General features: G+C 36.0%; 1 protein-coding gene across 2 annotated transcripts in view; it reads left to right on the forward strand.

The window, feature by feature from the left end:
* The window catches only part of NADK2 (NAD kinase 2, mitochondrial), a gene marked incomplete at its 5' end in the record, with an annotated part of 63,463 nt that overhangs the window by 17,732 nt on the left and 22,177 nt on the right, over positions 1–23,554 (forward strand). The window contains 7 exon segments of one of the 2 annotated variants that reach the window (XM_006156357.3): positions 7,098–7,186; positions 8,324–8,412; positions 9,360–9,441; positions 12,804–12,887; positions 14,532–14,668; positions 19,595–19,673; positions 22,608–22,673. In XM_006156357.3, coding sequence (XP_006156419.2) covers positions 7,098–7,186; positions 8,324–8,412; positions 9,360–9,441; positions 12,804–12,887; positions 14,532–14,668; positions 19,595–19,673; positions 22,608–22,673 — 626 coding nt within the window. 2 annotated transcript variants of the gene reach the window in all.

The following is a 23,554-nucleotide window of genomic DNA, read 5'->3' on the forward strand; positions in this document are numbered from 1 at the left end:
GCATGGCTATCCTCCCTGAAAGGTGACTTCTCGCTTTCTGTCTCTCTGTCTCTCTCTGTCTTTCTGGCCAGTGCATACGCCCTATAGCAAAAACCTCTCAATAAAAAAGGAAAAGAAAAAAAAAGAAACAACAAAAAACAGAGTTCATGTGTTTGTGTTTTTGTCTGCTTAAGGTGTATTTTTAAATGTTTGAACTAATTTCAGAGATTACCAGTTTTTTCATGTTATACTTTTTTTTTTAAAAGAATGTAAGACCAGTGAATAGTGATATAAGACTTTCTAATTGATACAGTTAAGTGATTTTTTTAAACGCCTTGTCTCTTACCTGCCTAACTTAGCCAGTCTGTGTTGATGAAAATGGGTATCCCAACCAGCTGGATCTCCAACGAAAATAATTAATATAATAACCTGTATTTGCTAAATGAATGTTGAGCATGAATTATTAGAGAATTGGTTCACAAGAAGAAATTTGAGTGGGAATAAGAATTTATGAGATGACCTTTCTGTTCCATTGTTAAGAATTGTGATGCTAAATGAACTTTGTATTTAGATTTGGTATTTTAGGAATTTTAGTATTGCTAGCAGTCATAGAAAATGTGAAGATTTTTTGTTAGTTCTCCAAAACTTTTCCCCCCACAAATTCAAACCTCTTGATCTTGAATCAAAGTTCTCTAACATTTGGCTGCTGAGTATCTTAATTTCCTGGAGCTTGTTAAGAAGCAAGAAGCAAGTACATATGTTTCTGAACTACCAGACTGAAATTTATAAAGCATATACAGTAAGGTTTATGTCCTTTATTCTTGGGTACCTATTCTGTATTATCCAAACCAAAAATTAGAACATATGATAAAAGAGCTGGACATGGAATTGAAGTCTGAGGGCCAGTTACTCTTGAGTTTTATTCATAGCGGGTTATAAGCAGTAACTTTGATGAAAGTGTTCTAATAAATAATAGGTTATTGTGCATTTGAATTAATTCTCATTGGCTTTGGCAGTTTTCAGTGCACCATTTAGTAAAATTGACCTTAACTAATACTTAAGCGACCACAGTAATAGGCACTCAGATACTTGAATGAATACATTTAATTTTTTAGAGCTTAATTGCTAACTACATAAAGTATTCACTCCTAAAATGGAATAATGAAAGGTGATTATTGTAGCATAATGATATACTATGGTAACCAGTCTGTCGCTTCTGAATTCTGACCAGGTAAAGATGGCTTGCTTTGCACACTGTTGTCATTTAGTTGTGTTAATTGTGTCTAGCATCTGTATACTGTCTCTAGCATCTGTGCTATTGCTGCTTTTCTGAAACATGCAGGAATGAACTCACTCAGCAAATAGTCACTACCTAAGCCCCAGTGTACAATGGTGAGCAAGATAAATAAAATAACTGTTCTCTTGGTACTTATATTCTACTTAGGGGAGATGAGTTTTTTTAATATTCAAGATAATTTTTGGTATGATAAATGCAGTGCAGGAAATTAGTTAAGTTTTGAAATGGAGTAATTGGCAGTGGTTAACCATTGTGTTGGTTTGTTGGAAAAGCAGGACTATTTTTTCTATGTTTTTCTGTACAAAAATGTGTCATGACTTTTCCAACCACCCAGGAGCTGCCATGGTGATATCAGTAGTGGCAGTATTAGGCGGCATTTTAGGAATCCAGCAGTCCTAGCACTCCAGTGTTGAAGAGAGCTAGGGTTGGGCAAAAGGTGGGAAAACATTCCACCAAGTACACAGGAAGGAGCTTGGTAAGGATAGACCCATGAAACTAGAGTAAAGGGAATGAGGGAAAATGAGGTAAGAGAAGGGAGCAGAAGTCAGATCACATAGGCCTAGGAGAGTTACAGAGAGTTCATACTTCATTAGAAGTGTTATCAGTAGAAGGATGATATGCTGAAGGAGAGACATGCTGTAGGGCCCTCAGGTTGCGGTGTGGGGACTGGTCTATAGGGGGTCAAGTATAGAAGTAGGGAGCTCTGATAAGAGGCTTGTGTAATAGTCCAGTTTGAGATCATGAATGGTAATGGTGAAGAGAAGTACATGGATAAGCACAGGATTTAGTAACTGGATGTGGAGATAAGGCCAAAGGAGGCATCAAGTGGGGGACTAGACTCTTGGTATAAGCTGTAGGTGGGAAATCCTTGGCTATTAAAGTAAAGGTTTGATATTGGACTTGTTAATTCAAGATGACGATTATACATCCAAAGGAAGATACTAAAAAGGCAGTTGGGTAAATTCATTTGGAGCCAGGTAGGCCAGTTAGTTAGGAGGGACAATTGGGAATCATTAGCATATAGATCTCTTACCTAACCTTAAAACTACTTAGATTGCTAAGGGAGAAAGTAGAGGGGGAAAAAAAAAGGAAAAAGAAGTGTTTTTAAGCTTAGTTTTCTGGGACCAGCAGGCGGTGAAATGGTTATGTCACTGGACTCCCATGTAGTTGACCGCAGTTAGAGTCCCAGACCTGGTAGCTTAAAGCATACCCAGGTGCGTGTGCGTAGGTGCCCAAAATCCAGAGAGGAGAATGGAGGAGAAGGAATTGCGGTGTGTTCATCTTCCTTGGGGTTGATTTATTGCTTTCTGTCTCTGTCTCTCTGGCAAGCGCAAGCATCCTATAGGGGGGAAAAAAAAAGGAAAAAGAAGTGTTTTTAAGCTTAGTTTTCTGGGACCAGCAGGCGGTGAAATGGTTATGTCACTGGACTCCCATGTAGTTGACCGCAGTTAGAGTCCCAGACCTGGTAGCTTAAAGCATACCCAGGTGCGTGTGCGTAGGTGCCCAAAATCCAGAGAGGAGAATGGAGGAGAAGGAATTGCGGTGTGTTCATCTTCCTTGGGGTTGATTTATTGCTTTCTGTCTCTGTCTCTCTGGCAAGCGCAAGCATCCTATAGTAAAAATCTCTCTGAAAAAAAAAAAAAAACTTTTCTGAGACTGACTTGTACAACAACGGTTAAGTGCTGTGCATTAGGAGCTGGAACCCAATTGACTGACCTTGGATTGAGTTCCAGCCCTGCTGGCTTAAAAAAAAATGCCTAAATATTCTGACAGGAGAAATGGAGGAATAAGGATTGCTGCAGGATCGTGGCCTGTCAGGGAATGCTTTCTCTCTCTCTCTTTCTCATTGAGCACATACATCCTCTGGCAATAAATAATTACTTTTCTGCCTGCTCCCAGGATACTAGGGAAGATAAGTATTTTCTTTTTCTTTTTCTTTTTTTTTTTTACATGTAATAATTGGATATATGGTGTAGATACATTGTGATTTATTAGTACTTGAGTATGATGTGTAATGTTCAAATTAGAGTAATCTATGTATCATCTCAAACATTAATTTATGTTGGAGAACATTCAGAATTCTTTTAGCTTTTCTGAAATATACTTTTAATTATTGTAACTGAAGTTATCCTATTATATAATAGAACGCTTCTTTCTTTTTTTAAATGTGCCAGAGGGTACGTGTGCTAACCAGAGGGAGAGGGATGGAGAGAAAGCTGTCTGAAATGGGTGTGGTCATGCTGTAATCCCTTCTTCTCTGTTCTTTGTATTGTTAGGATTTTGGACACATGCGTACTTGGCATGTTTTCTAAGCCATTGGGACCAGGATTTGAACCCTATGTTTGGCTGTGTGGAATCTGGCTTTCCCTTAGCCAGTAGGCTAAAGGCCAACCCTATTTTTCTGACTGTAGTTTTGTATTTATTTGTTAACCATCTTTCCAAACTCCCTCTCCAGTGTCTAGTAACCACTATTCCATTTACTTCTATGATGTCAACTTTTTTAGTTTCTATGTGTGAGTGAAAACATGTTTTTCTCTTTGTGTGCCTGGTGTATGTCACTTAGCATATTGTTTCGTAGGCTTGTACACATTGTCTCAAAGAACAGGATTTCATTCTTTTTAATGGCTGAATAGCATTTTATTGTATGAGAGGGATAAAAGAAATTTGAAGCTAAATAGAGTTAAAATATAATATGTTTCAGAACCAGCAGTTGGCATAATGGCTATGTCACTGAACTCCCTTGTAGTCGACCACAGTTCAAGTCCCAGACCTGGTGGCTTAAACTCATGCCAGGCGCGTGTGTGTGCATGCGTGCTCAAGATCTCGAGAGGAGAAGGGAATGCGGCGTGGCCATCCCCCCTAGGGGGGTGATTTCTCGCTTTCTGTCTCTCCGTGTCTCTCTGTCTTTCTGGTGAGCACACGTGCCCCATAGCAAAAACCTCTAATATACATGTTTCTATGAACTTTTTGAAGCCTCCTTGTATATATGTGTATATACCACACTTTCTTTATTCATTCATCTGTTGATGAACATGTAAGGTGATTACATATTTTGACTATTGTGAATAGTGCTGCAATTGGAGTGCACATTACTCTACAATATACTGATTACCATTCCTTTGGACATAGGCTTAGTAGTAAGATTCCTGGATCATATTATAGTTCTATTTTTAGCACAGATAAAGCATTTGAAAAAACAATTAGAGCAATTTTTATTTAATCTGTAGCTGGTTAATAATAATAAATCTAAATGTGATTGTACATCGATGTTTATTGCAGCATTATTCACAATTGCTAAGACATGGAGCCAACCCAAATGCCCACAAGCAGGTGAATGGATTGAAAACCTATGGCACATATATTCTATGGAATACTATGAATACCATGAAAAGCAACAAGGCCCTGGCTTTGACAGAAAGTGTATGAATATGGAAGATTTACTGCTGAGTGAAGCAAGCCAGGCGATGAAGGAGAGACATTATATGTCTCTACTTAATGTATACCGAGTGTCTGCACGCTATGGCCAAAACTGAATGATTAAAGGTTATAGAAACTAAGTAAATGGTCGTGAATATCAGATACTGTGTGGGAAGAGGACGGATGAAAGAGTAGAGTCCGAGGAAGGACATTAAGGAGAAAAATAGAGAGGCAAGGCATTTATGGGACAAAGAAATGGATTATTATCTGTTGAAGATAACTTTCTAGTATGTGAACTGGACGGGTGAGAAATGTACAGATGCTGGAATATTCACTTTGTGAGCTAAGTAACATGATTGAATGTATGAAAGAAATAGAAATAATAAATAAAATAAATAATCTAAATGTTATGTTTATCCATATTCATAAATTCTACTCTAAGAATAGTTTTTCAAACCTGATTTGTATTGATTTGTTGAAGAAAATAAATGAAGGATTTGGAGGCTGGACAGTGGTACAGTGGTAAAACGCCACATTCTGTGAGACTAACCCACCTGGGGAGGTTCTATGTTCCTGCCTGGAGACATCCAAGTATGTGGGGCATGAGTGTGTTCCAGAGATGGCTAAGGCTGGCTGTGGTGGATAGAGGCATTGGGATCCTGTTGGGGTTTTCCCTGTCTCCTCCTCTTGCTTATGGAAGGAATAAATAAAACTTTAAAAGATCCAAATAAAAATATTTGTTACTGCTTTCCTTTAAAAAACTTCTTACCATTGGTTTTGCTCTGTCTAAATATAATGAGGTTTATGGCAAGTCACTGAACTGTTCTATAGGCTGGCTGATCTAGTATATCTTTTTTCTTCTTTCTTTTTTAGAGAGGTTTTTGCTGTAGAGTGTATGCGCTTGCCAAAGAGACAGAAAGAAATAGAGACTGAAAGTGAGAAATCACCCTCCAGAGGGGATAACCACACCACAGTCCCTTCTCCTCTGTTCTCCTTTCGGGATTTTGGGCATGCAAACGTACACACATCCGGTGTGAGTTTAAGCCACCAGGTCCGGGACTCAAACCATGGTCGACTGTGGGAGTCCAGTGAAGTAACCATTACACTGTCTACTGTTCCCAGATCTAGTATATCTTTGTGAGTTACATCTGTGTCCTAATTTCCCTTCATAGCCAAAGGCCTCCGCAGCTCTTGTTTTGAGAAATATGCTCCCTTTAGATTGTAGAGTAAGAACAAAACTATGTTTTGTATTTATAGACAGAAGACACTGGGAAGGCAGATATCAGCATATTAACACTAATTATCCTGAAGTCATCATAATGCAAGGCGTCTTCAGAAGTTTAGGGAATAAACTGTGCCTGTATTTAAAAAATTTGGGGATCCAAAATAAACTCGTAATTCCATTTTTTTTTTGAAGTTCCCTCATACTTGATTTTAATTTTCTTTATGTACGCATCTTCTGTGTTGTTAGTGCTATCTTTATAACCTTTAAAAAGTAAAATACATTTTAAAAATGTTTTCTAAAAATTGGTTATACTTTATAATTCAGTCAGTCATGACCTAAAATAAAAGAATATATTCAAGATTGTATGTTGGATAGGTACTTGGAAAACTGTACCATGAAGAGGAGAAGTGTAACGGAATTTGGAGGAAGAAAAGAAATACTGGGTTGTCAGGAGAGTCATGACACACTTCTATATAGAAAGACATAGGAAAATATGTCATGACTTTCCCGATGACCTAATAAAATATTTTTGAATTTTAGCACTCACTCCAGTGAACAAATTTTCTACTTGGTGGTTAAATTGGATGTCCACTGAGGACATTTCTAAACTTTTCTCCAAACATTTTGCTTTATGGATTATTTAGAATACATATACTTTAAAAGGAGACTAGTAATGGTAGCATAATTATAAAATGTTACTCCAGTTGAGTCTTGAAGGAAACATGTCACTATATCTAAAAGTTATCAATTTTTGGAATGAAATCAAACCTTTGTTTAGCACATATAGAGTAAATTCCAAATAGAATTTATAAATATGAATACAAGAGAGCAACAAATCCAAGTGGAACATAGGTCATCTAACTGCCTCTAAACATACTAGTTTACCTGTGGTCTTCTAGTAGCCATGTGCAATATATTAAAGTGTCATTAAAATTTTTTTTAAAAACTTAAGGTATAAAATATGTATATTTGAGATTCTGCTAACTATTTGATTCTGTATTTGGCATCAAACCCAAATTACAATTTAATGAACTCTCTCTAGTTTAATTTGAACTTGTAGGTTTCATAGGTAGTCATTGAAATGTAACCCTCAAAAATATTTAAGTCTTTTTAACGATATAGTATTATAACATCATATATAATACATGGTAAAACAACACTTCTTTTATTTTGATATAGCTTGCATTGAAAGGCTCTAGCTACAGTGGACTACTTGAACGACATCACATTCACACCAAAAACGTAGAGCATATTATAGATAGTTTACGGTAAGTCTGTGGGATTGGGCCTTGCTTTGGCTTTTATATCCAGGATTTCTAATTTTAATTTTGTATTAGCAGCTAATCCTTAAATTTTTAATAAAAATTATTATAGAATTATATTGAGGGTAATGGGCCTGATTTGTAGTGTTTCTAACGAAATTCTTAAACTCTGAAAAATTTGCAGGTATTTTCAATAATTTGGTCTGCCAGAGAAGTGATTTTTCTCAGAGTTACTTCAGTACATATCAGGGTTCAACTGTATGCATAATGGTTTATGTCTTCAAACAGGAGAGTGGATTATTTGAGTGTTCATTATAGTATTCAAAGTATCTAAAAATTATCAGTGTAAAAACATCAATTAATCTGGGACTATATTAAGTCAGGAATAAGTTTATGTGTATACAAGAGAGTCATTGTTAGGACATGCAATTTACAAAGTATTACAGTCACTGTCTCAGTGTCTTGTATTTCATGAATAGTTTTTAGATTTAAAATAATGGCTATTCAGTCTTATAATTAAAAATATCTTCCTAGGTGTTAATGTTTTGGTCCATTTTTTGTGAACTTAAAAGTTAATGTATTTTAGCAGTAGAAGTAAAGAAAATGAAAGTCTGACCAATTAATATCGCTGTTTGTAATATTTTAAAAACTGTTTTGAAAAGCACGTGGAAATTTGGGGTAGTATTAACTTTTAGTTTATTCATGTGCTTCCTGATTAACATAGTTAATTGGCTGTTGAAATTAAATGAAAATGTGGTACCGGCAGCTGGCATAATGGCTACATTGCTACACTACCACATGGCCAGGTGTGGTTTGAGTCCCAGACCTGGTAGCTTAAAACTCACACCAGGTAGATGTGTGTGCCCAAAATCACGAGAGAAGATTGGAGGAGAAGGGATTGTGGTGTGGTCATCTCCTCTTGGGGATGATTTCTTCCTTTTTGTCGCTGTCTTTCTGTCAAAGACACGTGCTCTGCAGCAAAATTCTCTCTCTCAAAAAAAAAAAAAATTAAATGAAAATGAAGTTGCACATAAATTTATTTTATATCTCCATATCTCCATTATAATAACTTACCTTGCAAACCTAATCCTATTATATATGTTATTAGTGGAAATTTTATATAACCTTTACTTTTTATCTTAGGAATGAGGGAATTGAGGTTCGTCTAGTAAAGAGGAGAGAATATGATGAAGAAACTGTTCGATGGGCAGATGCCGTCATAGCTGCAGGAGGTAATAGCTTTACAGAGATAAAATGTTGAAATAGAGAACTGCTTTTTAATATACATTGTTCTCAGTTACCCTGGGTACTGGCTGAATTGAAGCCTTCAGAGTCCTACCAGAAGATCAGTTTTTGGACTTTTAAGATAGAGTTTAAAACAGATCTATTTTATATAACATTCTGCTTTTATAATGAATGATGTAACTGTGAAGTTCCAAGTGTGTATTAGTGTGTATACATTAAGGTGTGCATTTAACTTCAGATATTCAGGTTAGTTATAATTATATTTTGGTTTCATTATGTCAATTTTATTTTAAAAAGTTGAACTTGATAGTTGAGTAAGATTAGGCAAATTCCACCTTTCTTTGACCGTAATAGACATATTTTCTTTCTCCCATGAATTTTCTTATTTAGTGACCATTCTTTCTAAAGCGACAGTAACTATTGAAGAGAAAAATCTGAAGTTAGGCATTTGGTTCGATATATTCTCATTAAAATAGTTTGTTAAGTGGGCTGGTGTTAGAGGAGAAGAAAAAAAGGATTGATTAGTAGAAATTTTGGTATTAGAGCAGTTGTTCCCAACCGGGGGGTGCTACTATATCTACTGAGTAGAAACCAGAGATACTGTTGAATATTCTGTAGTGCACAGGGTGGTCTCTTATGGCAAAAAAATTGACAATCTGTGTAAAAGGCCAACCTTGCCACTGTCGAAATCCTAGGATAGAGTGGGAGAGCTAATATAAAGGTAGAGTAGGTGGGAAGGAAATAGAATAGGCTGTGGCAGTCTGCAGGTGGGATGTGGTTGTTAAAACAAGTGTACTGGTTTCCAAAATGACAACTCTTGTGTAATCCTTGTTTCCTTCATCCTTTCTCCTTCAATAAACCTCTTTTTTAAATTTCAAAAACTGGTTTGTTGAATGAAGTCTGGTTTTGTCTCATCTTTGTTTCATGTCTGCAGGTGATGGCACAATGCTTCTGGCAGCAAGTAAAGTCTTAGACAGACTGAAGCCAGTTATTGGGGTAAACACGGATCCAGAACGGTAAGAAAGTACATGTTCGTTTCATTATTTGTGGTGCTTTGTGTGTGTGTGCTATACATGCAGCATCAGTGCTTTACATAGTGTCTATTTATGATGTCTTTTTTTAAAAGAATTATTGCTTTAATTTTATTTATTATTATTATTTTGACCAGAGAGAGACGGGGGGGGGCGGGGAGTGAGAAAGCAAGCTGCTCAGTCTGAGACTCAAACCATGGTCGATTGGCCATGTGCAAGTCCAGCGCCCCAACCATCATGCCACCTGCTGGCCCCCATGTATGTTAAATCTTAAAACTTGGAAGCTCTTCTTTACTTTATCTAGTGTCATCAGGTTGCCAAGCTTTGCTGTTAGAAGATTTTACTGTGGCACATGATGTTTAGAGTGAAGCATCATTGTTCCTAGTTACCATAAACAGTAGATAGAACCATATTCCCAAAACATTTTAGTAATGAAATTTAGGCATATAGAATTCCTCTTTGCCTTCAGTAGGGATATCATTTATGTTGTTGTTTTCAAGGACATAGCTGTAGTTTTCAGTTGAGGCATGAGAAATACATATGTATCTAGCTGGCATCAATGGTAGAAAATTATGTCATGGGATGGTCCAGTTCCATATTCGAGCTTCCTAGGTAGCTTGGGAGTAGGGTCTGCAGAATGGACATGAGCCTTTGACCCAGGTGATTGTTGGTGACTTTTGGCATTGCTGAAGAGGGATAAGTTGATAATTCTACCCTTTCTTATGGCTCATATTTACATTCCTGGTTATACTGCCACTGATTTTTTTGGGTGAGTGTTAACTTAATGAATAGATAACTCCAAGATTGTTAGAACTTTTTTTCTTTTTTGGCCTTTCTTGTCTTTACCCCCTTTTTGCTCCACCCGCCCACAACTATAACTATACTTGGACTTTATGATCATCTAAATTTACCATCTCTATGATCCTAATTCCACCCTGACTACCACCTACTAGCTTCACAGCAGTCTTACTGTCTCATTTCACTAAGTCTGCCCTTTGGGTTTCAGTACTCTGATCCCTTCCCTTTTCTTCACTTAGTTCTCCATCACTTCATTCACTTTCTGGAAAATTTCTTAAATATGGATTTTTTAAAAGTTTCTTTCTTTCATGAGAGAGGAAAGGAGGGGGAGAGGAACTTCCATCTGGGGGTAGGGAAGAAAGAAAGAAGATGATGGAGAGGGTCTCCAGCTAGGCTCTTGCACACTACAGCATATGTGCTCTCCTGTCAGCCTTTCTAGCCCGCACGGATTGTGGGTATGGCCTATGTGTTTAAGCTGACCCAGATATTAAACTCAGGACTTTCTCATGTGGCTCCAGTATTAAGCAGTGCCCTACTGCTTGTGCCACCATGGACGGGCCATTAAATATTTTTTTAAAGTTTATTTTACTAATTTCATGAGAAAGACAGAGAGAGAGACAGGCAAAGAAAGGGTCTCTCCTTGCCACGATTATTACCCCAATCCAGCCACCTAGGATCTCAGGGACATAAGGGCACACCTGGTAAGTTCAGGTGGACCTAAGATCAGAACTGGGCCTTTTATATGGCTCCAGTATTGCACAGTGGTGAACTACCACCTTCACTGTGGCTAGGCTCTCAAATATTCTTTATTATCTTTGTGCATAATTCTAGATCAGCCCGACCATCATTCTTCCTGTTTCTACATCAGCACTCCTAAAGCCGTCTGGGAAAAAATATCACACATACTTGGACTTTGTGACACTTCTAATTTGTAGTCTCCAGCATTTAGAACTGGACCCTTATTACTGCTCAAAAATGTTTATGTAGCCCTACTCACCTCTCTTCCCTGTTCCTGTGGTGGCAACTTCAAGAGGGACTGTTCAACTCTTGTGTAGCCATTGTTTCCTTCATCTTTTTTCCTTCAATAAGCCTTCTTTTTAAATTGTTAGAGCGTGCATGCACTTGCCAGAGAGAGAGAGAGACAGAGAGGGAGAGGGAGAAAGCACCCTCAGTGGGGCAGGGTTGTATCATAGTCCTTTCTTCGCCATTTCTCCGTCCTGTCAGAATGTTGGGCATGCACACGCACATGCCCAGCATGTGTTCAAGCCTCGAGGGGTAGCTACAAATTGAACTCGGGCCTCCTATATAGTTTTAACCTGTCTGCCAAGTAGCAACAGCAACAGGTGCATGCTACCATAGCTGGGTTGGCCCCACCCTTTCTTAACCTCAGTGTTGACCTTGTCAGATAAAGAAATTGGCTGGTGACAATTTTGTAAAAAAAAATTTTTCTCTGCTCTTCACACTTAAAAGTTAATTTACATTTATTATCAGAAATTTATTTCTGCTGAGCCTACTACCGGCCTTTTTTTTTTTTTTTTTTTTTTTTTTTTGCAATCAAAGCATCAGGGCCCACTGGTGGTACAGCAGTGTCTTGGTGCTTTATGACGCTGAACTCACATGGAAAGGTATCAGGTTTATGTTCCAATGTCTCACCGTACATGCCAGGCACAAGTGTGTGTCCATGATCCAGGCTAACTGGGGATAGATTGTGCCATGAAGACCCTGTTTGGGGGTGCCTCCTTTTCCTTTTTTCTCTCTCTCTCTCATGGAAGAAATAAACTCCAAAAAAGCGAGTGAAGCATCATATAAATGATGGTTAATGAGTTTTCTGGACACCTTTAGATGCTATATACTTACTCTCATCTTCCTCTAGCAACCTATAGGCAATCTTACCACCTTGTAGCTTAGAAGTATGACTTTCAAAATATTTTTGTACCAAAATAAATGACTACTCAATCCATTTCTCCATAGACTTTTTGAAGTCTTCCTAAGTTTTGGATAAATGAAAGATTACATTAAATTAAACTTTGTCAGTTTTCTTTCAGAAATTTGGGATATCTTTACATTTAAATAAGGACTGTGGTTCAAAATACTTTCACATAAACAATTTTGTTCCTCGCAATAACTTTATGAGATTGATGGTTTTAGTACGATTTAGGGATGAGGAAGTTGTTGCTAAAATGACTTTCCTATCGTTAATCATTAAATAATTTAAGATACAAACAGCACTATTTTATTAGATAGCTTTACAGGTTAATTAAGCAGTAGCAGATGTGTTGTTATTTTTTAAATTACTTTCATTGAAATGTGCAAACTTAAGTCTTATGATAGCATATTAAAAACTGTATGTAGACTGTTTCTATTTGGTCTTTTTTTGGTGCTCTAGTTGAATTTACAGACAATTCTGTGGCAAAAATATGAAGTATGGAATAGAATTTTTTTAAATTTCGTATTAGATTTCTATAGTTAAGTTATACCTTAATTTTTTTTTCTCTCCACTGTTTTTCTTCTCTGCTTTACACTCCCCAAAAATCTCTTTTAAAATAAAGGTCTGAGGGTCACTTATGTCTGCCTGTTCGATACACACATTCCTTCCCAGAAGCCTTACAGAAGTTCTATCGTGGTGAGTTCAGGTAGGAACTTTTTACTATTATCCTTGTAGAAATATTTAATAAATATGTGCCATCAATGGAGCTATTAAAAACAGGACAAATCAGATAATTATATGTAGCTACTCCATAGTTATGAGAGGAACCATAAAAAGTGGTACCACTGAGACACAGATGTAACTTTTCTTCTCCTAGCCCAGTAGGTATTGTGTAGACCTTGACAAATGTTACTAGGTCTGTGAACTAATTACAAATAGAGAAGTTTCTTCAGTGAGGTGGAGACCATAGCTCTGCTATCTTTACCTTATTACATATTCTTAGCACTTTAATAGGAAGGTAGTTAAACTGTTGACTAAAGTTGAGTGAGTATCTTCTTTGTGAGATTTTTATATTTTTGTCCTCATCTCCCACCCATTAATGACTGAGGATTGGATTTAATCTAATCATTCCTGTGATTACTGGTATCTCTGTTCTACATATTAAGTGTTTCTTAAGTACTGGGGGGAGATGTTTTTTCATATTTCTTTCACTCAATCTGCTCAGTTGTTAGAATACCATGAAAAGAGGACTGTAAAGAGAAGAACTGAAGTGGGGCTGGCCAATTATTGAAAGAGCCAATTTGGACTATATTCTATTTTCTGATTTGGATTAGATTTTATAGTTTTGAGAAAGCTTTTCCCCCATATATTCATGAATCTGTCTGTATTACCTTTTTTTGGGACCATTTTACTTTCACTCATTCTAGTTTCTAGGCATTTCGAAAATTTGGCATCGCTAGAAATTACTAATTTAAAATCACTAAGTGTAAGTATATTTTTATACACCTATGTAGTAGAATCTGTCCCACTGGCTTTTGGTACACTTATTTTTTTTTCTTTTTCTTTTTCTTTTTTGAAGAGGTTTTTGCTGTAGGGCGCATGCGCTTGCCAGAAAGACAGAGAGAGAGAGAGACAGAAAGCGAGAAATCACACCCCCCCTCAGGGGGGATGGCCATACCGTAATCCATTCTCCTCTGGGGAACTTGGGCATGCATGCAAACGTGCCTGGCATGAGTTTAAGCCACCGTGTCTGGGACTTGAACCATGGTCAACTACATGGGAGTACAGTGACATAGCTCTTATGCCAATTGCTGGTCCCGGTACATTGATTTTTGTTTTGAAATCAATTAAACTTGATTCTTATTTTTCTTTTACCAGAAATGTCATTTAAGTTTTTAGGTATAATCAAAAATAGTGATATTTGTTATTTCTTAATGTCTTTTTTCTTTTGTTTTAAAAAAATCATGAAATTTCTTGGGATGTTATGCAGTTCAGTTATCTTAATATAATATATTAATTTTGGATTTTAATAATGATTTTTTTCTGAGTAAAACACGAACTGTGTTCTTCTCAGTATCTTGATAATTTGACTTAAAATAACTCAAGTCACTTGGGAGATTTGTACAAACATGTTAGCTATTTCCATTATAATTGAGAGGATAAATAAACATTTAAATTTGTCTTTGGGTAGGAATCTGTGAGTTTTATAAGATATTATAATTTCTGATTAATTTATTCATGGAATAGTTTTTAATATGGATTTTTAATTTGGTTAACTTATTATAATGTCTAATCCTTAGTTTCATTTATTCTATTTTAATATAACTTGCATTTCATTCACTTTTCTAAGGTGGTTATGGAGGCAACGAATCAGGTTATACCTTGAAGGGACTGGCATAAATCCTGTTCCTGTGGACCTTCATGAACAGCAGCTCAGTTTGAATCAACATAGTAGAGCATTTAACATTGAAAGAGTTCAAGATGAAAGTAGGTGCATTGGGAATTAGAAGTGTTTGGAACAATATTTAAGTTATAGTTAGTTTGGCTTTATATTTTGAGGTAGTCATTTATATAGAATTTATTCATAGTACTACCAACACTTAAAGTAGTATGAACTATTTCAATTGTAGGATTTATTATATAATTAGAATATGAATTATGAAATATAGCATACTTTGAGAAGAAATGTATTTTAGGGCAGGTTAGAAAACCAGTTGTTTAGGAAAGAAGTATAAAATATCTGATTGGATGATTGATGTTTAAGAAAAGATTCTTAGCCTTAGTCTTTGAAATGTCAAAAAAGAAAAAAAGAGTAAAGGTAAAATAAGCTAGTCTGTGGGTGAATTTATAATAATTATGCTTTTTTGAGAGTTTTTTTTGTTGTTGTTGTTATAGGGCGTGCTTGCCAGAGAAAGAGAGACAGAGAGACAGAAAGCGAGAAATCACCCTCCAGGGAGGATGACATGCCACAGTCCCTTCTCCATTCTCCTCTTGAGATCTTGGGCACACGTGCCTTGTGCAAGTTTCAAACCTCTGGTCCTGGGACTCTAACTGAGCTCAGCCACTCTCATCACAGTGAGAGTCCAGTGATAGAACCTTTACACCATCTGCTGGTCCCATAATTATACTTTTTTGTATAGTTATATATCTTGTCATAGTTCTTGATTAAAATCTTTTTGTTGGAAAATTTTGCATTTGTGCCTTAAGATTTGTGTTTGATGTATTTGTGTAAGTTGCTATGAAATGCCAGCATAGGGTGATACGCAGCTTTTTGCTATGAGTGTTAAGGTGAATTCTGAGTTTTAAGCTAAATTTGTGGATTGTTATGTAGCCATATTTCCCACTTTTCCCAGTAACTGTAAGATTCTCATGCAGAAATCCCAAGATAAAGCCTTTGGGGACTGTATAAAGAGATGTTCTTTCTTCTGTATTTCATTTTTGGATAAACTCATCAGGAAAAGCTATTTGCTTTCTTCTCTGCTGTCTCATAATACTTTATGTTCATGTCCATTTTTCCAGAATTTTTCAGGGTGATTTATAGCTTTGTAAGTTAACATGTTCTTAAAGTGCTTGTTTCTGTCTTGTTTTAAGTATTCTTTTCTAAGAAAAGTGATTAATTTAAGGAATCTTTTAAGAAATTATGGATATAACTTTCTATTATTGCTTTGGGAAATCTGCCTTAAGTATTAAGTAATATTTTTAATTTGTAGCTAGAAATTTTACTTTCTCTCTAACTGAAAGAAGTTAACTGCTACCAGATTTGTGTTTTTTGCACCAACCTTCATATAAGAAGGTGTAAATTGGAATTCACTGCTTAGATAACTGTCAGATTCACTGTGTTTAGTTTACAAATACAGTGTTTAATACTTCATTTGAGGAATTTTCAAAAAGTTCATGGAATGTACTTGTGAAAAAACTATGCATGGATTTCAAAAATTTTTTTGCAACAAAACAAATTTGTCCATTTTTCAGCAGTTTTTGAAGTGCCCTCTTATACAGAAACAAAATTACATATTAACTTGGTACATTATAGCTCAGTATCCAGGATGTTTACATTTGATTGATGGTAGTTCCAAAAAAGAACATTAAAAAAATGTTCATAATTTAAAAATGCACGAAAATTTCTCAAAACATAGACAATAGCTTTTGAATTGAAACGGCTCAGAGTTTTTAGCATGATTAGTGATGAACGGTCCTATACCAAGGTTTTAGAATAGTAGGGATGAAACAGCTACTGAAAGCTTTCAGAGAAGAGGTGGTGATGGTGATAGTGGTGTTCATTGGACTCTCTTATATAAAAGGAATCTGGAATCAGAGTAGTTGCAGATTGCCCAGTAGTAATGCTGAGCAACAGTCCTGTTATTTATTTTTTTATTTTTTTTTTTTTTTTTTTCTTGCCATAAGGTGTGTGCATCCACCAGAGAGAGACGGAGAGGGAAAATAAGAAATCACTCCCGTGGGTGGCCAGGCTGCAGTCTTTTCTCCTCCTTGCTACAAAGTTTGTAGGGATAGAAATATAAAACAAATTCCATGAGTAATTACCTTACTTAAAGAAAAATAAACAATAAATTGTAGTGTTGGACATTTGTCAGCTAGAAGATTCTGAATATACCCTAATATCAAATTAAGAGTTTCCCAAGTTACTTTAACAGTCTTCAGTGCAGTCAAATTTAATTAAACACATTAAATCATTTTATAGCTTTTTAATAAACCTTTTCTTCATGAGTGTGTGTGTGTGTGTATGTGTGAGAGAGAGAGAGAGAGAGCGCAGAACCCCAACAAGGTCCTGATGCTGTCATATATCCCTCAGTCAGCACCAGGCAGTGAGCAAACATGTACTTAGCATACTTTGGGAGGTCTTTAGACTTGAACTGGGAAGCCTCCCATATGGCATTGCTTTGCAGAGAATTGCTTTCTACCAATGTACTACTGTCTGGCTCCAAATATTTTTATATAGCTTTGTATGTCAGGTTCTTTTTAAGTTTTTGCCATAGTGTGCATGTGCTCACCGGAGAGAAACAGAAAGAGGGAAAATGAGAAATCATTCCTCGATGGGATGGCCATGCTGCAATCCTGCAATCCCTTCTCCTCCATTCCCCAGGATTTTGGACATGCATGCACATGCGCCTGGTTATGATTTTCAAGCCACCAAGTCTGGGGCTCCAACTGCAGTTAGCCATGTGTGATTCAGTGCCTTAACTATCATGCCACATGCTGGCCCCTACGTCAAGTTCTTTATTGTATAATGAGGTCAGACTGATAATTTCGGCAAGTAAATGCTCAAAGAATCCTCAGTGCTATAATAATAACATAGTATTTGAAACAATAGTTTTCCCTAGGCAGTTATAAACCAAAAGAATTTAAAAAGTAATTAATGTTTAATTTAATAAACATATAAATGAGAAGATGTAATCAGACTAGAAAGTCACAGGAGAAGAATAAATGAGTGGTAATGCTAGTGACAGTGGTGATTTAATGAGTGTATTTGTTATCTAATGTGTATTAAGTATCTATTGCTGTGTAATAAATTGAACCTTCATTTTAGCATCTTAAACATAAATATTTATGATCTTACATAGATTGTGAAGGTTAATAATCCAAGGGCAATTTAGCTGGTTAGCTCTGTTGTAGGATCTCTCAGAAGGTAATAGTCAAGCTGTCAGCCAGGACAGCAGTATCTGCAGACATGTCTGGGACTAGACAGTTCACTTCCCAGCTCATCACATGGCTGTTATTAAGAGGCTTCATTTTCTTACCATGTTTGCCCTTGAGAGGCTGCTCATGATTGTCATCTCCCAGAACAAGAGATCTGAGAGAAAGAAGGTGGTCAAGGCTGAATCCACAGTGTCTTTTCTAACTTCTGATCTGAAGTGACATATTATCACTTCAGTCTTATTCTATTGGTCACCTAAGGCAACCCTGGTACAATGTGGGGATAAGGATGTGTATTCACAAGGAAGTGAATGCCAGGAGGCAGAAATCACTGGAGATCATATTGGAGGTTGCCTACCACAACTGGGATGGACTTTGTTTTTAGAGAGAGATTTTTGCTATAGGCCATGTGCACTTCCCAGAGAGACAGAAAGTGAGAAATCACTCCCCCCGTGTGTGTGTGTGTGTGTGGCCAATGCTGCAGTCTCTTCCTCTCTTTGGATTTTGGGCATGCACACACATTTGTCCAGCATGAGTTTTAAGCTGCCAGGTCCAGACCTTGAACTGTGGTTGACCACATGGGAGTCCAGCAGTGTAGCTATTACACATCTGCTAGTCCCCAACTGGGATAGACATTTAAACATTGACTTGAGAGAAATTGTTTAGGGGAGAGAAAATGAACTTGTCCCATGATTGCCTTGTGAGATACTTAAGTGCAATAAATCTATTGGAGATACTGAGAAAAGAGGGTTGGGACTTCCAGTTGGAAATTGATAAAGGATGTAAGGGGAGCTGTTTAAAGGTAACATTACAAGTTTGATTCAGAGAGCCCTGGGACACTTTTGGAACATTTTATGTGATAAAATGATGTTTAAATAATCATCAAGGAAGTTTACTTAAAATGTGCCCACAACCTTACAGATTAATAAATGGGAAGATGCAGGACCAACAGTTGGCATAATGGCTATGTTGCTGGACTCTCATGTAGTCGACCGCGGTTCTAGTCCTGGACCTGGTGGCTTAAACTCAGGCTGGGTGCGTGTGCGTGCATGCCCAAGATCTAAGAGGAGAATGGAGGAGAAGGGATTGCGGCGTGGTCATCCCCCCGGGTTGATTTCTCACTTTCTGTCTCTCTGTCTCTTTCTGTCTGTCTGATAAGCACATGTGCCCTATAGCAAAAACCTCTCAAAAAAAATAAAAGAATTATAAAAATAGAAAGGTGACATTTTTTAGAAGTTATGAAAGGAGATGTGGTGGTGTTTCTTCAGTGCAACTGTTGATGAAAATGCTCTAAAGAAAAAAAAATTCTCTGTGTGGGAAAAAAAAATCCTGATCCATTAACTTATTGAGTTTGGTTTCTGACATGAGCTATATATGTAATTTGCAGCTTAAATTTAAATGGCTCTCCTTTGGAAGTACATGATCAGTTTAATTTTTGAAGCTTTAGCGGTAAAATTAAGTATAACAGTAAGAATATTAAGAGATGGATAAATATGTTTCATCATTCTTGAAAAATTGTTTTAAGAAAAATTAAGGTTTATTTTGGAGCATTAAGGGCTTCTTTGCAGGTATAAAGTTAGGTAACTTTAAGGTTTATATTATGGATACTTTAAGAAATACTCAGTTTATATGTTAACTAAAGTATATGATTCTATGAAAACAAAATGTATGTTTTAGTATTTTATAAAGTTTTTGTCATAACATTTCTAAAATTCAAGGAGCTATCATTTCCCCCTCCCCCCCCCCCCCCACTATCTTTAGGGTCTCAGGCTTCAGGACCTCAGCTTTTGCCTGTGAGAGCACTAAATGAAGTCTTCATTGGGGAGAGTCTGTCATCCAGGTACTTCAGAACCTGTAATCTCAAGTTTGGATTTAATGTTTTAGTACTTTCCTGAGTATTCAGTTGCTACAGCCTGGCTAAGATGTGTGAATAATTAGTACTGTATAAGTCATTCAGGTTAATCATTTAATGAAATATTTCCAAAAACTTTATACATGTTAATACTTATTAAGGAGGAAGAACATTCCCTGACTAAAAATGTTTGTGAAACCCTAGGTTAAACAAAGTTATTTTAAGTTTCTTGACTGTACCACTTTCTTGAGTCTTAATACATGGGTGCTTTATAAAGGTTTAAGACAGGAATACTAGGCATGTATTTACAATTGATGTTAAGCATTTTATAAGTAGTACATAACAAAATTTCCACTAATTGTCTTAGTGTTCTTTAAAGCTGACTTGTTTGTGTGTTTGTGTTTATCCAGGATCAAGTTAAAGATCACACATTGCATTTGGCCATTTTGGTCCTTTAAAATTACTTAATAATAGACTCTTAGCCCCACTGCTGTCTTATTTTATATTAATATTTTAGAATGGTCTAAGTTAATTGGCTTGGGGAATATTTCTTATATTATATTCGTATAATTTTTAAAAATTTTCTTTATTGTTATTATTATTTTTACATTTGCTGTAGGACACGTATATGCACCAGTGAGAGGCAGAGAGAAAGAGAGTAAGAAGCAAGCTGCCAGGTCCAGGACTCGAATCACGTTAAGCCATGTGAGAGTCCAGCGCCTTAAATACCACACCACCTGTTGGCCCCAATATTTGTATAATTGATTTTTCCTTCTATGCTAAGATTCAGTTTAGGCAGTTTTCACAGGGATGCTACATAGATGAAGTTATACCCTTTTTAGTGTAACACATCATAAAGCAAGTGTACTGACAGTTTAAACTTATTATTAGCAGAAATTAAACTAATATAGTTCTTCATTAGAAGCATAAACATGTAGTGTGTGTTTTATTACTGATACAGCCTGTTTTATGGGACTGAATATAGTTTAGGCTTAAATTGTCAAGAGAATGTTTTTACAAAACTTACTGTGTGGGTTTGACTTAGTTATCAGCTATAAATGAATTCCATAATGTAAAATTAGTTTAACTTTAGGACTTGACTGACTTCTCATGTTTTGCAGATGTAAGTAAATTAGGGTAGAAGAATTAGGTTGATTTTCATGTCCCACTTTCCTGCTGCTGAATCATGGAAACATTTGAAGACCATGTATTTAATTCCTAGTTTACTGAGAGTTCCACAAATTCTGAATATCTGTCTGTTGAAATTTACATCCTTTCATAAGAAGTTTAATTATGGCAAGAAAAATTTGTCTTACTTAAAGAAATCCATAGTCTAGCCAATGATGTAGCTTAGGTAATATTGAAAAGAGTAAAGCCTGATTCAACAGGATGATTTGAAAAATCTCTTTAGTTTAATATATCTATTTTGTTGTATTATTACAATTAGTCAATAAAAATGCATTGTATGCCTTCTATGTAAATGTGTGAATCACTTTGGATATAAAGGTATATAAGATAAAGCTGGTTTATTTTTTGAAGGGTAATAAATGCATAATTAAAAAACATTAAAATTAACTTATTCTTCAAAGGAAATATTTAAAGGAAACCCAAAAGGGAAAGTGCAAAAATGTATTCCAACATAAGACTATGCTATATCGAGAGCCTTTTCTTTTGCTCCATATCAAGTTGGAAGCAATATGGAGATGAATACTAGATAACTGTTATATGATAGGAGAGGGAAGGAAGAACGTGCAGCTCTAATTAGTTGATATAATCTAGTCCTTATTGCTAAAGACATAAGACAAAGAAGAGAGCAACAACATTACATGAGATTTGAGAAAGTCTATATTAGAAGAAAAGGATAAACACATTTTGTGAGTTTATATTTACTTTAGGCAGGCCACTTAATGACTTATTTTATTGTTTATCTTAAAAGTTGTATGGTTAACTACTGAGAGTTGCTACTAGTGTTGCTTTAAAATTTGTACTTATTAAAAAAAATTAAGTGACTTATGAAGGAGGTCTAGGATGAGTGGATTGACTTTTAGGGAGTCAGTGAGGGTCCTTGAGGAGATTTTAGATTGAATGCTTTTATTTCTTCTGACAGTAGTGATCTGGTTGGTCCATCTTCTAAATAATAGGTGCTGCTGCTGCTTTTTGTGTTTTTTGATGCTTCACCTTATGTATTTACTAAGATAAGGACAGCTGTGGGTTAGCGCTGATGCTATTGAAAACAGTTTAACTACTGGAGTTGTTAGAACATTGTGTTTTTTTGTTTTTGTTTTTGTTTTTTAAGAGAGATTTTTGCTATAGGGTGTGTGCGCTTGCCAGAGAGAAAGCAAGAAATCACCTCCCACAGGAGGGATGACCACTCTGCAATCCCTTCTCCATTCTCCTCTTGATATTTTGGGCATGTACCACATGCGCCCAGTGTGTTTGAAGCTGCCAGGTCCGGAACTTGAACCACAGTCTGCTACATGAGAGTCCAGCAACATAACCATTACACCACCTGCTGGTCTCAAAACATAAAGAGTTTATGATATTGACACTTAGGCAGAAATGAAATAAACATTTTTGGATGCCTGGTATATGTCAGGCACTGTGTATATTGTGTATGCTATTTAATGCTCATAGCAACACTATGAGAAAGGCAGTTGTATTTATCCATGAAAAAATTGAGATTTGTTGAGTTCAAATAACTTGCCCAATGTCATGTAATTAGTTAGCATCAGAACTGTTATATAATAGCAGTATTTCTGATTCCAGATCCTGTATTGAGGCTCCACTGTGCTCTGAAAATTTAAGTGCTTTGCTTGGAAAATATGAAGTGCAGCAATATTATTCCTGCCTCATAATGTTCTTAGATTTAAGAACATTTTAAAAGCCCAATTTTTTTCTTTTTTTCTATTTGTTCTAACCTAGAATGTCTTATTGTTGGGCTGTAGCAGTGGACAGTTTAAGAAGAAGTATACCCACTCTAAAGGGACTGTGAGTTTTATTGCTGCCTTTAAAAAAATAATTTCCCCTGAAACAAAATTCTGTGAATTGACTAATCTTGATAAACCTGCATGTGAGAATGACACTAAATTTGCTTATTATTTTGGGCTCAGTATCTCTCACCTGACTCTACTTTTCTTCTCTAACTCTGCTTCTCTTTTACCCATTCCCACTTACCTCTAATCTTGTTTCCACTTGATTCTGGCATAGATTAGCAGCCACTTCTATGTATTTGGCTGGCTTGTGTACATAGTAGGCTCCTAATGTACATTTTCTAGAAGGTATAACAGAGCTATAAAATAGATTTAATGTGGATGGTAGGCCTGCTATTTTTTACAAGGAATGTTGACTTCAGAGAAAAAAATGAAAAAAAATTAAGAGCTTGCATGAGAAATTGCAAGGGTTAGAATAAGGGATACATTTCCATAGTGTTAGTGTTTGCAAGCATATCTAATAATTGTTATTATTTGAAAAGCTGTATTTTATTTCACTAAGGGTATATTTTAACCACTTCGTTTGGATGAAAAAAATAGTCCATCAGTGACACCAATGTTTTGAGATAAAGTTTACAGAATAGGCTTTTACACATTTCAAAAGATCTTTGAATAGTTGTAAATCATTTATACATTAATGGAGGTTTAAAAAAAGCCATTTTTTTCTGGTGTCAGAAAATTAATTTGATTTTATATTTATGAGTATCCTAAGAAATGTAAATCTCTTATTAAGTCACAGTTCTAGTTTTATTCCTAGTTTGTTCGCTAATTCAGTACTGGTTGAGAATTTTCCTTAAGGCTTTATTATTTTATCTCTGATAACTTACTACCATTTCAAAAGCTATATTGGCATATAACTTTAAAAAACAAGAGTTCAGC

Source organism: Tupaia chinensis, unplaced genomic scaffold, assembly GCF_000334495.1.
Source record: "Tupaia chinensis unplaced genomic scaffold, TupChi_1.0 Scaffold000489_1, whole genome shotgun sequence".
Taxonomy (NCBI): Eukaryota; Metazoa; Chordata; class Mammalia; order Scandentia; family Tupaiidae; genus Tupaia; species Tupaia belangeri.